This window comes from Panthera tigris, chromosome B1, assembly GCF_018350195.1.
Source record: "Panthera tigris isolate Pti1 chromosome B1, P.tigris_Pti1_mat1.1, whole genome shotgun sequence".
NCBI lineage: Eukaryota > Metazoa > Chordata > Mammalia > Carnivora > Felidae > Panthera > Panthera tigris.
This window is the reverse complement of record NC_056663.1, coordinates 27,818,285-27,834,791: the sequence shown is the minus strand read 5'-3', so window position 1 is coordinate 27,834,791 and position 16,507 is coordinate 27,818,285. Positions and strand designations below refer to the sequence as shown.

The following is a 16,507-nucleotide window of genomic DNA, read 5'->3' as shown; positions in this document are numbered from 1 at the left end:
CTAGATAAAAAACTTGAACCTAACAGAGTTTCAGCATAAGTGTCTCAGTGACATAGCCAAGGTGGAGTATAGACCATTTCTACCTAATCAGCTGGACACTCTAAAGTGTCTGGAAGGTGTTTTTGTGAAACACACACACATACACACACGTATGTGTGTGTGCATGTGTGTGTGTGAGTGTGTGTGTCCCCCTCTGTCTATAGGATATATTTTTTAAGTAGGCTCTATGCCCAACATGGGCTCAAATTTACAACCTTGGGATCAAGAGTCACAGTTATCTACCAACTAAGCCAGCCAGGTGCCTCTGTAGTAATATCTTTTTTAAAACACTTTTTAAAGCACTGGATTATGAGCAGAATCACTAAGCCATTTATGCTTGTAAATGACAAATGTCACTTCTAGCATGGAGTATGGCTCAAAACTGTTTTTGTTTTAATCCCTGGGAGACTACTACCCTTTTCTTCACTGCTATACTCATTAACTAGGTATTGGAGCTGATTTTCACCTATATTTTGGAAGTTGATGATTTAGACCATGACAAAAGTGAATTAAAATCCATCCATCTTCATTTAGATCTAGGGAGTTTTCCAACTGTGAACACTTTGAGACAATCCTCAAATGTTCTATGTAAGTGTATCCAGCTTTCAGGAAAATATCTATTTTGGAGGTTTGCAAATCTATACAAGTTCACTGACTTCTAGGTCATAACTGTATTTACATATTACAGAATACATTGATCAGCCAAAAGAGAAAAAGATACATGTGACATTAAATGCCACACTATAAATCAAGATGACTAAATTGTTAAACAGTAATGCTCTTACAGAGAGATATGAAAATACTGTTTCCTTCTATATTATTCTATTTGATGGTTTCTATGGCTGTGAACTGCAACACTTCCTCTTTCACAGTATTAGCCATTCTACTGGCTTCTAAAACAAAAATTCCTGATTTTTCCGTCAGTACCGCAAGGAATACAAACAAGGAAACAACTAGAATCAAAAAAGGAACGTTTCATGGTCACATGGTTTTAATTTCTTGTGACTTGTGGAAACACCTTGGGAGTTTGATGGTTTTATTCCCTCTGATGGGAATTTACAAGCTTAACAATATTTGAGTTGTTGTGACTGCAGGGCATGGTCCTAAACCCAAGGATGGATTCAAATAATCTTCAAGCGACTGGAAGTAAAATATACAGTACAGAGCGTCCAGTAAAAGTGAACTGTAAAATTGTCTTTAGATCTAGACTTTCTGCAACTGAAAACAAATGGTGAAGAGAGATATAAGCTCTCAGAAATCAGTTAGGGGCTTACTCAAGTACAAGGAACTCCTCAAGTTCGGAAAGTGGAACTGGAAGGCTTCTCTTGTGGCACAGCAAGTCACACCTCCGTGTTCTCTGTCACAACCCCCGTGTCTGGTGTACAGTTTACCAGCTACAGTTTTTTAAAAAGCCTTTTCAACAGGAAGAAGACTCGTCACACAGCCTTTCCTTTGTGTAAGAGGTGGGAGCACCTCGCTAGGTCCACTGAGGTACCGTGTGCAGAAATGTTACATTATTGGTTCAGTCCACCTGGTTACCTCATTTTTCTTCCCTGACAACTTTCCACTCTTCCTAATGTACTACAGATTTAGAAAACTAGAAACAAAGTAAGTTAAGGAGAGCTAGGTACAGACTCAGTTGTAAGAAAAGCCAGCAAAAAACACAGTTCTAGAAAAATACGGGTCTGGGGCCATTTAAAGAAGGGGAAATAATTTATGACAACCCTAAATGACCAAGGAAAACTCAAAATGTCTTAATATATTCGAAGGAAGTACAAGAGTGTATGACCCATTTAATACTTTCACCAAAATAAATAAAACAACTGTCAGTTCTTTTTGAGATAAGCTTCAGTTATCTGGAATATTTATTTTACGGGATGTATTCTCTTCCCTGGGAGTGCCAGAAAATTGGGAGGCATTAAAATAAGAGCTCCTTAATCTTCACGAAGAGAAAGGATAACACAGGCTTAATGGAAGAAACAGGATTTTGAATTTCCCACCTATTTTATAAATTATAAAGCATCCTGAGCTGTAAAACGTACACATCACTTAACGGTAATATTGCATGGCTGCTTGTTAAATTTGACGTGCTGATTTAAAGTGACCTGAAACTTCTGAATCTCGTCACATTCAATGTAAATGTTCCAGAGTCTCCTCTAGAAATATGGATTATCTTGACAACACCCCCCCCCCCCAATCATGTTAGAGCAAACACTAAGAAACTATGGTTTAAACTTTTTAAAACATATAATGAGATTATATAATTAGGACAACTTGGGACAAGATTCACATTTGATAAAAGAGAACAGTACTTTTCTCTCATCACACTGTGCCACACAGATTCTTGCCCTTAACTATTTGAAAGGTTTGCAAAAAGCCAAATGCTCCAATAATGAATGGTAATAAATACACAATAAAACATACGGTCATAAAAAAGGTTCTGAAAATCTAAGAACAGGTACAACCTTGACTTTTGATTATCAACAGTCTTTTCAGGTCAACAGAATCCTCTATGGCTTTTTTGTAAAGGGCTAGTTAAAAATTCTACTTCCCCAACCTACTTCTACCAATCTATAGCTCAAAATCACAGGGCTTCCTTGCAATATTTACTACTACAGTTTCAATTCTGTTTTGGAAGTGAAACTTCTGCAAGTCTAACATTCATGACTAATATACTGCATTATTAAAATGAGTCACACACTTCAGGAGCTGAAGTGTGCAGCATATTTGCATTTCAAAAACACCCACAAAGTAACATAGATATTTAAAATCTTTATTGTTTCATCATCAAAAGTCTTCTTTCCGTAGAAGAATGGCAATGCGGTATCAGTGCATGTTCTATGGAAAATTCACAGCTCAAAGAACTAGCCTAGAGATCAGACAGCACTATGTCAAGCTCGTGTGCAAGACGAGAGACACAATGCTGCCAACGCAACAAGGACACAGAAATATGCGGCTGCTAGAGAAAGAGTCTATGGCCAAGTGAATAGAATAGTCGCAGTGCACCGCACTGATATTCTAGAACAGAAAACGGGAAGGGCCAGAGAGTGTACTTCCTGCAAAAAAAAGAATCAAGTAGATCCCACGCACTGAGTTCCCAACGATATGGCCAGCTAATTCATGCACGCCTGTACCATCCCCTTTAGGGCTACATCACTGTCACACTGCAAGCCGTCTTCAGCCTGCTGTAGAAGCGGGACAGCCACACGCAGGTACCTCATTCTGCTTCCCATCTCACAGCTAGAGTCACCACCTGGGCCTGGCAATAAAACATGTGGACTTTAGGCATCTTTAGTAAAAAGCTGAACAAACCCAAAATGGGTTCCCATTTTCTTCAGAAATAAATTTTATATAAAAGCTGTCATGATCACTCAGTTTTGTCTGAAGGCAAAACGATTTTTATGTAAGTATAGTGAAAAATCACACAAATATCCCAACAAAATACTGTCGGACCAACTTGAACATCTTCGTTACTAGCTCTTGCAAAAGGTACTGATAATTGTTGAAATGCAAATGACCACAACGATTTGATCATGCCTGGTTACTGGGAACTTTTTGGTCAGGTCTTCTGTGTCTGAAGCTGCTATACAGCTGGATTTGGCTACCTTGCATTAATTCACACAATAAGTGCCATTTAAAAGGAAACAGCAGATCTATCATGATGAAATAAAAATCAAAAAAGTTGAGAGGTATACAGGAAACTTGTCTTAAATATTTTTAAATTACATATGATATAACCTTAGAGAGTAAGAACTACAATTACCATGGTCTAAATCTTAAATTGTTAATGCATGACTTATGTGCAAGACTAACAAGTCACTTGTTAATCATGTCAAGGCCTTGCGGGGCAGGGCACTCAGCATGTAGAGCATAGCAAGTACTTTCCAGGTGAGATCAACACCTCTAATTTAAAGTGTTATCAAACTATATTTGGAAAGTTAATTTACCTAATATATACAACGTATAAAATAAGTTAAAAGGAGGAAGCAGGGAAAGGTTTCCCGGTCTAAATGATGCACACTACAACTTTTCCTTATCAGTAGTATGTTCCACTTCACCCACAGTAAAATATGAAAAGGCTGATAGAAGATCAAACATTTCACTTATAAATAGAAAGAGGATTAAAAAAATGGAATTTCAACATCGTTTCTTCCCATAACGCAACTCACTCTATCTATAATAGACATAAATAAAAATCATCTCAAAAATCTGGTTTTACACGCTTACCTTTGAGTTTAACAATAAATTCCTCTAACGACTGAGAAGAAAAGCATTCCTTTGTAGCAATTCCGTAAAATAATTTTCAATCCACAAAACACCTGCTTACTGGCAAAACCAGCAACCTTTACGGAGGGCATGGGCATTAATACTTGGCCCCTCTGAGGTATAAATGCAGCTATATGCGTACTGAGTGTACAGTCTATAAGGTATGCCAATGGTCTGCATAAAATTGGGAGTGATGTCATCCTGACTGATTGAAAACTTTTTTTTTTAACTTTTTGCAATGGAGGTTAAATAATTTTAAGACAAAAGATGTCCTTTAGCCCAGTAATAGCCAGCAGAAATCTAATTCCTAACCAATGCAAATGGTTATTACATTTTAAAAATGCTTAACATTGCATGTTGATTAAAAAAAAAAAATAACTAAACAGGGACACATAAATACTCAAATTCAGCAGGACACCACAGAAAGCATACTAGAGATAAGTGTGAAATCAGTCAAGCTTTTCCAAAAGAGAAAATCCTTTTAATCCTTCAGCAAGTCTCTGTGAAAATAGTATGCTTACAATAAAAGTGAGAGGGGAGCACTGAGAACACCCCCAAGAGGCTTGCTGTGCCACTCAGCATCCCTGCCCCATCTCCTGTGCGCGCGGATGGCCGACAAATGACAAGTCCATTTGACAATAGTTCAGTAGTTCCTTCACCACTGCTGCCAGCTGAAGTCATCATTGCTTCCAAAGACCAAGAAAAAGCCCAGGATAGTTGCAAATATGACTGTGTTTCCTGTGAGAACAAGTGCACAAGCTCCCCACTCAATCTAGAGAAATAAGACAGATAAACACTTAAGTTAACAGATGTAGGAAAAACAGAAAGAAAATGAAAAGCAAATCTAGATTCTAGTTCTATGCCAATCATGATATAAAAACAAGCAAGATCTGTGATAGTAACTTTCACTCTATTCAACACTTAATGGTCCTTCTATATTACTGTTTTTAATTTGCTTCCTTTAAAAAGACAGGAAGTCATGAAAATGATCATTATTCAAAAGTTAGACTTTTGGATTCTGAGGAGGCAGCAGAGACTTCTACAACTTAATGCTCATGAAGAAATTGCTCCAACTCTTCTTCAGTGAATCTAAAATCTTATCTAGAGAGATTAAATTTAAAGTACCGGAAACGAAAACACACCCATGTACATTCTTTTAAAGCAGTAGAGGGAGTAATCGCCCCCTCCATGTGGAAGGGTGGTCAGTCCCTGGCATCTCTAAGTCCCCAGAGATGGGGGAATGAATCTGACTGGTGAGTCTGGGAGGAAAGACCAGGTATACAGAGCTCAGGCCCTTCTCCTCTTTCACACTTTCCCATGCAAAGAACACACTATCTCCTCAGGCCTTTAATCAGTTACAGAGGGCGGCCTGTGGTTGTTAAGCACTGGGTGAGAGGATGTGCCCACTTCTGAGAGTGAAGAACTGGTAAGCCAACTGTTGCCGAAGACCCCAGCCATGCTCTTCAGTATCATTCTTCCTCTTTTTTTAAAAGTAGGGTTCACACCCAGCGTGGTGCCTAATGTGGGGCCTGACTCATGACCCTGAGATCAACACCTGAGCTGAGATCAAGAGTTGGGACGCTGACCCTACCGAGACACCCAGGCGGCCCTCTCCAATATCATTTTTATCAGTTAACAACAAAAGATTATCTCTATCCTTTTTCCTGAGACAATTTTAACCTAGTCTGATGTAAAATCGTTCATAGAAAAATATATACACTTACCAGATGTGCTCTGGCAAATACAATAGGGAGCCCAAAAGCTGAGACAACAATGCCTGTTGTAAGAAATATGGCAAGTTCCTTACAAGCATTACTCATAGCATCTGTATCATCCACTAATCTTCTTGCTATGCAGTATGGAATAGGTGAAAGGATGTAAAAAAACAGAACAAAGAGAGGCCAGTATTGGCTAGAAAAAAAAAATAAGTTAATGTAGTTTTTGCTATCTATGTCATTTTCCTACACATAATATACGCTTTTAAAAAATAAAGACCAAAGAAATATTGCAAGGTTCAAAACAAGACATAGTTTAAAAATAAACAATAACCTGAACACTGAAAATAGTAATAATTAGAATCATAGAATTCCTAAAGTGAATTATGACACAATGATTAAATATTCCTTATGTTAAAAAAATGCTTTATAAATTATAGCAGTTGGAATCAAGGACCAAAATTATTTTTCTTATTTTAGGCTATAAATAAAGAGGCATATGGAAAATATAAATAGTAACAGTAATTTTTAAAATTCAAGATTCATGCCCTTGACTTCTTGATGAATGACAGCCTTCTCAGGGTAAAGCTGGAACATCCCTAAACTCTCGTTAGGTCACTATGAACTCCCAAAATACTGAAATAAAAATGTAGAAAATGAACTGAAAGTAATATTGAAGACTTTAAGTTAGAATATAGAAAATAGATGGCTTTGAATCAACAGTCTAGCTATTGTACTGTGCCAGTGTAATTTCCTGGTTTGGATAATACAACTACAGTTATGTACGACAGCCACCGGGGGAAGCCTGTGTGAAGGATACAGGGGACCTCTCTGTACTATTTTTTTGCAACTTCTTGATAATACATAATCATTTCAACATAAAAAGTCAATTAAAAAAAAAAAAAAGCACAAAAAGTGAAAACTCCAAGCTGCCCATGTCTCCCTACTTTCTCTCTCTTGCTCTCCTAACAACCTTCTTGTGGATCCTTCCATACTTCCACACGGATAAATTTTAACAAACAATATGAATCATTGCACTTTTTCATTTAACAATGTATCTTGAACATCTTTATATATCAGCACTCACAGCTCTTGGCTCCTCCTCATTGTTTTTAAGATTGCCTACTATTTCCATTGATGGACATATTATAATTTAACCATTTCTCTTTTGACAGGCCTTTAGGATACTTCCAGGCTTTTTTGTTATTACAGACAAGATTGTCATGAACATCCATACTCTCCCCTCACTACACATACCTTTGTAAACATCTGCCAGGAGACCTGTATGAGAAATTCTAAGTGGAAGGGCTAGTTCAAGGAATATATAGACTTTAAGAGCTACAAGGAAACTGGCTTCCAAGATGACAGACTACATGAAGCTATACCTCTCCCTTCTCATACACGACAGTGCCTGTTTGCCCCAGCTCTTACCTTCACCAAAGGATTTCATTTAATTTTGAGAGAGGCTGAGTATATTTTCATGCGCTTATTAGTAACTTGCAGTTCTTTTTTCATATTTATTGTTGATTTTTCTATTTAGTTTTATTTTTCTTACTAATCTATCCTATTAATTTTTAAAAGTTCTTTCTTGTCTTTAATTTTATTAAGAGATGCTCAAAACTGAGCAGAAGTGCAATAACCAAAAAGTGATTTTTGCACTTTTAAAAAGATTTTCCTTGGTAAATGAACATTTCTTAGGATTACTTCTACAGTAGAAGCTTTCATTTAAAAAAAAATTTAAAGCTTTAAAAGTAGAAAAAATTTACCCTAAAACACTAAAAAAGACAAAAATTTTACATACTTGTATATTGGAAGGGCACATCCAAGCATCAAAAACATCAGCCCAATTGCTCCTCCAAAGGATAAACTAATCAAAGCTGCAAAGTAAATAAAGAATCAAATACACATATTAATTATATTAAATTAATATTATTTTTATTAATATTAATATTAGCAATCTGAACATTACCTGTGATCCCAGAAGCAAAAAGCAAAACACAAAAAACGAATGCATTAAAAGTGATTTATCTTCAAGGGTGCCTGGGTGGCTCAGTTGGTTAAGCATCTTCGGATCATGATCTCATGGTTTATGAGATCGAGCTCCACTTGGGCTGGATTCTCTCCCTCTGCCCCTCCCCCACTCATACTCCTGTGTGCATGCACACTCTCTCGAAATAAACACTAAAAAAAAAGTGACTTATTTTCAAAAGTGTAAGTTATCCATAGTTTCAAAATAAGGTTTTTGTGGTCATCTTCAAAGCAACATAAAGCAACACTGATTTTCAAGGCCCTGACCTATTGTGGGCACACCACCACATTCCCTCATTACTGTCTCCATTTCTTCTTTTCTTCTTTTCAATTTATTTTTGAGAGAAAGAGAGACAGAGCGTAAGCAGGGAAGGAGCAGAGAGAGAGGGAGACAAAATCTGAAGCAGGCTCCAGGCTCTGAGCTGTCAGCAGAGAGCCGGACACGGGGTCTCAAACCCGCGAACCATGAGATCATGACCTGAGCCGAAGTTGAACGCTTAACAGCCTGAGCCACCCAGGTGCCCCACTGTCTCCAATTCTAATGAATATCCTAGCCTCCCAGATCAATGCTCTTCCAGTCATTAGTGTTATATTTACTCCACAGATCATTACAGTTTGAAAAACAGGATGTGGAGAAACTCTGCTTTCTCAGCTTTACTAGACTTTAGAAACCTTATCAAATGGGAAAGTCTCTCATGATCAGCTCCTGCTTCTTGCACATGCACCCTCACTGTGCTCAAAACTAGTAAAAGTATCCAAGGATACTGGTAGTTAATAATTTTAGTCAACTAATTTTGGTCTACCCATGTGTCTGGAGGCACTTGAGACCATAACACTGTTTCCACTGTATTTCAAAGACTACCTGCAGAATTCTTTGGGATGCTTCCTAAAAATGCCAATTTGTGGGCCACAGCCCAGGACTCTGAAATTTTATCAAGCACCCTGAAGATTTCCTAAGAAAATGAAAGCTTGAAAATAACTGTCTGGAAAAGGTGGAATGTCAGGGGTTTTCTTAATCAGTTTGCCAAGTGAATCCTAAACGTGAGCTAATGTTATATCCTTTAATGTCCTCTACATATCTTTATAAAACAGTTAATCTGTGTTACCTTACATGGTTTCAAAAGTTACTCAGATGGCTTCCTTTCCTCCAAAGTTGACCCACAAAGACTGGGGTGGGGGTGAGAGGAAGAGAGAGCTGCTGTCGGTTGAGCAGCCGGTATGTACCTGGTGCTTTAAATATCTGATTTCATCTTCTCCACAGTTTTATAAATTTGCAGTTACTAACTCTTACAGATCAAGTCAGAGAAATTTCAGGGGAGTATTTAGTTATTATTATTTTTTTGTTAATGTTTATTTATTTGGAGAGAGAGAGAGCACGTGCAAGCAGGGAAGGGGCAGAGAGAGATAGAGAGAGAGATAGAATCCCAGGCAGATTTTGCACTGTCAGTGCACAGCTCGACGCAGGGCTCAACCCCATGAGCACGAGATCATGACTTCAGCCAAAATCAAGAGTTGGACACTTAGCCAACTGAGCCATCCAGGAACCCCTAGTTTTAGTTTTTAAAAAATGTTATCATGGGGGTGTCTGGGTGGCTCAGTCGATTGAGTATCTGACTTCGGCTCAGGTCATGATGTGGCAGTGTGTGAGTTTGAGCCCTGCGTCGGGCCCTGTGCTGACAGCTCGGAGCCTGGAGCCTGCCTCAGATTCTGTCTCCCTCATTCTGTCCCTCCCCTGCTCATGCTCTGTCTCTCTCACTCAAAGGTAAATAAAAACCCTAAAAAATTTTTAAAAATGTTACATAGTTTACAAAACTATAGCTAGGTTTCCTCCCGTAATTTCCTACATGTTAGAAAATGTGCAGGATAATGGGTACAAGCCTTCTTTGGTATCACTTTTTAAGATATCACAAGCTACAGACACATTCTATAGGTGAAACACAGTTTCTAAAATTACACACACATACACACACACACACAAAGCGTTGTGTTTTATAACTTTTTTTTACTATATATTAGTAAGTAGAAACAACTTTCTTGAATAGGCAGTTTATTAGTGGCTTAGAATTAAGCAAAGATACGAATGACCAATTTATTTTGAGTTCTATATAACCTATATTTCTGCAACTGCACTGGCTAAAAGAATAACTTAGGCGTTTTTTGTTTTTAATGCAGTCTATTAACCTTAACAGAAACATTAAAATCCAAAAGAGCTGTAGAAGGACTAAAAGTTACCAGGACAAAAGCTAACATATATAAACCAAAATTAACAGTAAAGGGGTTAAATGCTGCTCAGTACTACTGACAGCTTTCTCTGAATTAAAATGGTAATAATTGGGGTGCCTGGGTGGCTCAGTCAGTTAAGCGTCTGGCTCTTGATTTCAGCTCATGTTTTGTGAGACTGAGCCCCATGTCAGTTCTGCGCTGACAGTGCAGAGAGCCTGCTTGAGACTCTCTCTCCCTTCCTCTTTCTCAAAATAAATAAATAAACATTAAAAAATAAATAAATAAAATGGTCATAATCAAGGACATCCACTTACGTGGTAGGTCGGCAGATTTGGTTTTCCCTTAGATCACCGATGCAGGTCATGTAAAACCTGAACACATTTACTTAGTCCATAATACCATTATATTTTCAATTACAGAAAAAAGGAAAGAAAAAAGCCTGCACTTTTATTTTATAGCAAGTGAGGAACCTCAAATTTACAATGGAGTGAAATGTAAACTGTGAGGAAAATATTGAGTTTGTCATTTGTTTTGTTCAATTCAAAATAGGTCCTCAAAATCTGGCCCTGCTTACTCTCCTGACACACTCACACCAGGCTATTAGCCCTTGTACTCTGCACGTCAATGACACTGGCCTTTCCTCTCCTGGCAATCAGCAGGCTCCTTCCCCCACAGGGCCCTTGTACCTATTGTCCTTCTACTTCAGATACGTTTTCATTCATTCATTTCATTCAAGAAATATTTACTGCAAACCAACTATATAACAGGTGCTGGAGATTATTTATGTAAATAAACCAGACAAGGCCCTTCCACACTCATGAAGCTTGTATTCTGGTTTCATTCCCTTCCTCTTTCCTCCAAGTGAACTCGTCTATGTCCTTAAGATCTCAGCTCAATCGTTTCTTTCTCGGTGAAGTTATTCCAAACCTCCTGACTTGACCAATTCCCCTTATCATATTCATTCATTCATTCATTCATTCATTCAACAAATATCTACTGAGCACCTGTGTCACACACTGTTCTTGATACTAGAGATAAAGCAATGAAAAAAAAAAAAAATCAAAGCTCTTGCTCATGAAGCTTACATTCTAACAGGAGAACAAAATGGTAAAAAACCAAAAGTAAGCAAATGAATGTCAAGTGCTATGAAAGAAACCAGGTAGAGTAAGAAGGTGGAGCGCTTTTTGAGACACAGTGGCCTGGAAAGGCATCGCTGATGAGGTGACATCTGAGCAGAGATTTGTATGAACTGAGGAACTGAATCATGAGGATTTCTGGGGGGAGCGTTCCAGGCAGAGAGCCATGCATGTGCAGAGGCTCTCTTGCCCTGTACACATCCCCTTTGCTCAGTTATCACAGCTATAATTTTATATCAATTTGTATCTGTCTTTCCTTGCAAGCTGTTAGCGCCACCACAGCAGGGAAAGAGTTTTTCTGTTGTTGATGCTCACACCCCAGCTCTCAACACTGAATAATAAATATTTGTAGAATGCATAAAAGGAAACCAAGGGGAGAAAAAGAGAGAAAAGGACAAAAGGGAAGAGGAGGGGAAGATCACACCAGAGTAAAAACAGCACATAACTGAAAGTCAGAAGACAATGGGTCCCTAGACCCTACTAGCCATTTACTGCCTACATCATAATATCTGAATGTCAGTTCTTTCTTCTATGAGAACTGGATTAGATCTAAAATGCAAATAATTCTGAGAACACTAAAGATATTTGTTATAAGGCATGCTAAAAAAGTAAAAACCATCTCCATTTTTAAATAAATTTTAATTCCAGTATAATTAACATACAGCGTCACATGAGTTTCAGGGAACCATCTCCACTTTTTCAATGTAGTTGCCAAACAGCTAAATTCACCACTAGAAATACTATATAGTAACAACTTATTTATCCAGAATATAATTTAGAATCCTGGAGGAAACAAGGGTCACTAAAGAGACAAAGCAGATGTCACAAAGCCCATACACTAAATCTACCATTCTTTATAAATAGACCCTTAGGCTCCTATTCAGCCGACATTGATTTATTCATTTTTGTGATTCCACTGTTGTGTGTGAATTTCAGCAGAATAAAAAAAGAATTTTAAGTCATATATGTTCATTTATAGTATTTTTTCAATAGCAATTCATATAGCCAGAACAAAATTAAGTGAAGAGTAACTTTCCCCACCCAGAAATGATCACTGTTACATGTAACCTGGGACATAAAGTTTTCTAAGTTTGAAGATCTTGTTTCCCATATTGAGACAAATGAGAAAGAGGAGGCAGAACTGCACATAAGCAAGATCTGCCCTCTGACAAGAGAAAGGAGACTGAAAAAAAATTTAAATCAGGCAGAAAAACCTCAAAAAGCATACTGGTTTATGGTAATCTTGGCCAAAAGGCAAGTAGCTTTACTACTTGATGGTCTCTGGGGGGTAACTCTTTTATGACAAAGAACAATTATTTATGTTCTTATCAAAAAAGGAAGTCTAAATTTTTTTGAGTACACTCTTAAAAAGTTAATGAAAGATTTCTTTTAAATAAATAGAAAATGAAAACAAGGTAAGATTCGAGTATCAAAAAACTTCATGTGACATCTCACTGCCCAGTCATACTGGATATAATAAAACAAAAACAAAAACAAAAACAAAAACAATGGGGTTAAATTGCTCAAAAGTGTTCTCAAAACTTGTGAAGTTTCTCCAATCTTATGAAATCAGCAACTAGGCTGATTTATACATAAATTTCATCATTCGTGTATAAATGGATGCCCCAGATGACACATCAATAAGGCAAGAATTTATACTGTAAATGAGTGATGAAACATTTGGAGGGCAAAACTTAGATGAGTCTAGTTTCTACTCCCAAAGCCTCTAGGCTAGGGATGATGGAACAGTCCAATTATTTAAACTCTCTCGAGACAGGGTGCTGATTCTGTGATTACAAAGAAATTAGAGTAGCAGGGACCAGTTCCCTAACCTGGGAGTTGCTAGAAAAATCTAACACATAACCGAATAATATGGCTTAAGAAATAAGTAATGGTCTCCAATGATAGCAACACTCCTGCTTAATATAAAGATAGCCCAACAGAAAGAAAATATCCTGATAAACAATCATAACAATCAAAAAATCTTATTGAAACCAAAAGTGTAAGTACAATTCCATCTGTGGCACTTTCACCTGATTCATATTTTCCTAGATTCGGAGAAGGAAATTACAGTTATTTTCCTACAACAGAGACTCCCTACGTTTATGACACTGAGGAAATGGGGAAGAACTAGGAAACTGGCCACATCCTTAAAACCACAGCATTCTACCCTAAATGCCTTTCCATACAAGGATTCAAAAAGGTCTATTACAGTTCAAAAAACAGATCGAAAAATTATCTTTGTTGCTCAAATTACCAAGTTTTATATCGGAAATGAAATGTTCTCAGACATTAAAAATACACCAGAAAGAGTAAGAATGTGACTCTGGGAAAGCAGTTCAATAAAAGTTGTCCTGAAGGAAATAAATTATGCAGAAAAAAACACTATCAAAGTTCTTCATTTCCTGCATGCCTGCCCCTTCTACAATTCGCAGGTCAGGAAACCAACGTAATTCGTGGTCAAAAAGTTGAAAATGTTGTCAATGGTATTTCTAATCACACTGACAAAATTACCAAACAACTGGAAAGATTGCAACCTTCCTTATTTCTAAAGGAAATATACGAATAAACCAGTAATTTTCCATGAAGTTTTAAACTATTTTATTAAAAAAAAAACACCCCAACTGAAACTTTGAAATATAAAAGCCTCAACGTGCAACTTGTGGAGAACAGGAGCACCTCGGGGTCGCTCATACGGTCTAACACTATCGGAAAAACAAAACACAATCAAAACGCATCAGTTTTTGGAGTCAGTGAAGCTTCGAGCACAGGTCCTGAGAGTGGATATGCTGGCCAAGGCTCCGGAAAGAACCGTCCCCAAGTCCTTCCAAGGCTTTCCGGAGGGACTCGGTTCGGCTCAGCACCCCAAGATCGCACTTGTGCCTTTAAGCGGCAAATGACACTGATTTCACGTAACTGGCATCTCTAGCGGCCTCATCCCCCTCAAAACCACTCTCCGCTCGCCTCTCTCGCGGATGCAAACTCCTGCAAAACGTGTGGGATGCCCGAGGCGCTGCGGGACTCTCGCAGACCGCGGACCACTTCATTCTTTGTACGGGGGCCGATGGGTGGGACAGAGGCTGCCGAGATCAGCAGAAAGCGGGCGCCGACGGTGAAGCCGCCGCGCCCGCCGGCCTTTCCCGGAGGGCGCCGCGCCCAGCTCTGCTACGAGGCTGCGAGGGCGGAGGCGGGGGTCCAGGGGCGGGGGGCGGCCGCCAGCGCGGGGACCCCGCGGCGCGCGCCGGGGCCGGGTAGGCGGCAGGCGGGGGCCGCGTGGGGCCCCCTCCCCCCCTCGGGCGGTCACCCAGACCTCCGGCGCCCTGCGCCCAGGCCCACCTTTGATGCCGGCCATGGCGGTGACGTCGCTCCTGGCTCCAGGATCTGAGGCGGCGGCGGCGGCGGCGGCGGTAGCGGCGGCCGGGAGATCCGAGACGCACGGCGGCGGCGGCGGCGGCGGCGGCGGCTGCCAGACAACACCCGGAAGTGCACGACGCAGCACTTCCGCCGGCGACTCGCGCCCGCGCGGGGGCGCGGGGGGCGCGCCGGGCTGGGGGCGGTCGGGCAGGCCGCCACCTTCCCTGCTTCGCTGCTGTGCGGCTCGCTGCGGTCGCCGGCGTTCAGTCCTCGCCTCGGTTCCATGCCCATATTCCCCTCAGGCTCGGGCGAGCTCCACTCCGAAGCCTTCGTCGCGGATTCCGCAGCCTCCCAGATTCTTGGAGGATAAAGGAGCGGGAGTAGCCGCCGTGCTTTGGGAGGCATGGGGGGATGTCCTTGGAGGATCATCATTTAAATGTGATCTTTAAAGCGCACCCTTTTCTCTCTTCTCCCTTGCTTTGCAGTAGGAGAAATAAGGCTAATTAGAACGTCTGCACTTGGCTCCCCGATTTCCGACACAGCTGGGGTTCTGTTGAGACCCACCTCCAGAGATTAGGAGCAGCAGGACCCACTACAAACATACAAATTTAAATACAAATCCGATCTCTTGGGAGTCTGTGAGAATCGCTGTTTTTGTTTTTAGTAGTAGCAGGGCTAGAGGAAAAAGGAGAAAGCAGAGGTACAAACACATTTATTTAAGTCATCCTACAAATGTATCGAACGCTTACTATGTGTGGGAACAGGGCTCGGCCCTGCGGTGAGCAAACCTAGATGCGGTTTCTGCCCTGAAGGAGCTTGCAGTTTGTAGAGAGACACAGCCCCCCTGCCCCCTCCCCCCCCCGCAAAAGGTAAAATTGGGACTGATAATTGCTAGGAAGAAGGGTAGATAGTCCTTTGAAAGCCTTTATTTAGATAAGAGAGATTTCCCCAAGGGAGGGACAAGGGAAGTAGGAACGGGTGCATAACTAGAAGACAAAAGGGAAAAACCGTTATGGGGAAGAGAAAAATATGTTGGGGGTGCAGGTTGGGGGAGTGGTTGGATGGTGAACTTGGGAGGCAAACTGGGCCCCAGGAGCCTGGTCTGTTGGAGAGAGGACAGAAGGCCAGGGGGACTGCTCTGTGTCAGAGTAGGACAGCAGCATCCTATATTAGATTTCCCCCCCTTTCCTGAGCAATAAGAATCTTTCGAAAGTTTTTTTTTTTTTAATGTTTGTTTATTTTTTAGAGAGACAGAGTGTGAGCGGGGGAGGGGCAGAGAGAGGCACAGAATCTGAAGCAGGATCCAGGCTCTGAGCTGCCAGCACAGAGCCCGATGGGGGCTTGAACCAGGGGCCATGAGATCGTGACCTGAACCGAAGTCAGATGCTTAAGGGACAGCCACCCAGGCGCCCCTTTTGAAGAGTTTTTAAAAGTTACAGGTGGAGGTGCTTGACATAAGATTTGAATTTTTCAATCTTTTCAGTCACTGGGGTAAGAAAAAGTGGCATGTACAACTTTGTTGAGTGAATGGTTAAAGAGATTTTTCCAAAATGCTTTAAGATGAGAGGTCCTGGGAGCTAAAGGTATTGCCCTACCCTGCTTCTCTCCATTACTTTCAGGGTTGAATTACAATTTTTTAAGAAAGAGGTCACTTGAGGCTTAATGCCCCCCAATAAATCTATAGATATCTTATGGAGCAGTAGAATTCTTTTCTATTCAAGTTAGTGCAAACAATTCTGGTGTTTT

At 40.1% G+C, this 16,507-nt stretch overlaps 1 protein-coding gene across 2 annotated transcripts; it reads right to left on the bottom strand.

Annotated features, from left to right (window-relative positions):
* Window positions 1–858: 858 nt before the first annotated feature.
* Window positions 859–14,872, bottom strand: LEPROTL1 (leptin receptor overlapping transcript like 1). 2 transcript variants are annotated; one of them, XR_006216564.1, is made up of 5 exons: window positions 14,744–14,872; window positions 7,822–7,897; window positions 6,030–6,216; window positions 4,827–5,077; window positions 859–3,298 (listed from the first exon to the last, which is right to left on the bottom strand). XR_006216564.1 is itself a non-coding variant. In XM_042983126.1 (4 exons), the coding sequence occupies exons 1-4, from the start codon at window positions 14,757–14,759 to the stop codon at window positions 4,961–4,963; spliced, it is 396 nt and encodes a 131-aa protein (XP_042839060.1). In that variant the 5' UTR covers window positions 14,760–14,872; the 3' UTR covers window positions 4,765–4,960. The 2 variants fall into 2 exon arrangements, 1 of the variants encoding a protein (XP_042839060.1); XM_042983126.1 differs by lacking the exon at window positions 859–3,298 and having other exon boundaries at window positions 4,765–5,077.
* Window positions 14,873–16,507: the final 1,635 nt, after the last annotated feature.

What these genes read in the sequence shown, in the direction of transcription:
- LEPROTL1 (XM_042983126.1), bottom strand. An exon ending in TGTGCCCTTCCAATATACAA is followed by an intron (nt 6,217 to 7,821) that starts GTATGTAAAATT and finishes TTTTTTTTCTAG; the next exon opens with CCAATACTGGCCTCTCTTTG. An exon ending in TATTTGCCAGAGCACATCTG is followed by an intron (nt 5,078 to 6,029) that starts GTAAGTGTATAT and finishes TTATTTCTCTAG; the next exon opens with ATTGAGTGGGGAGCTTGTGC.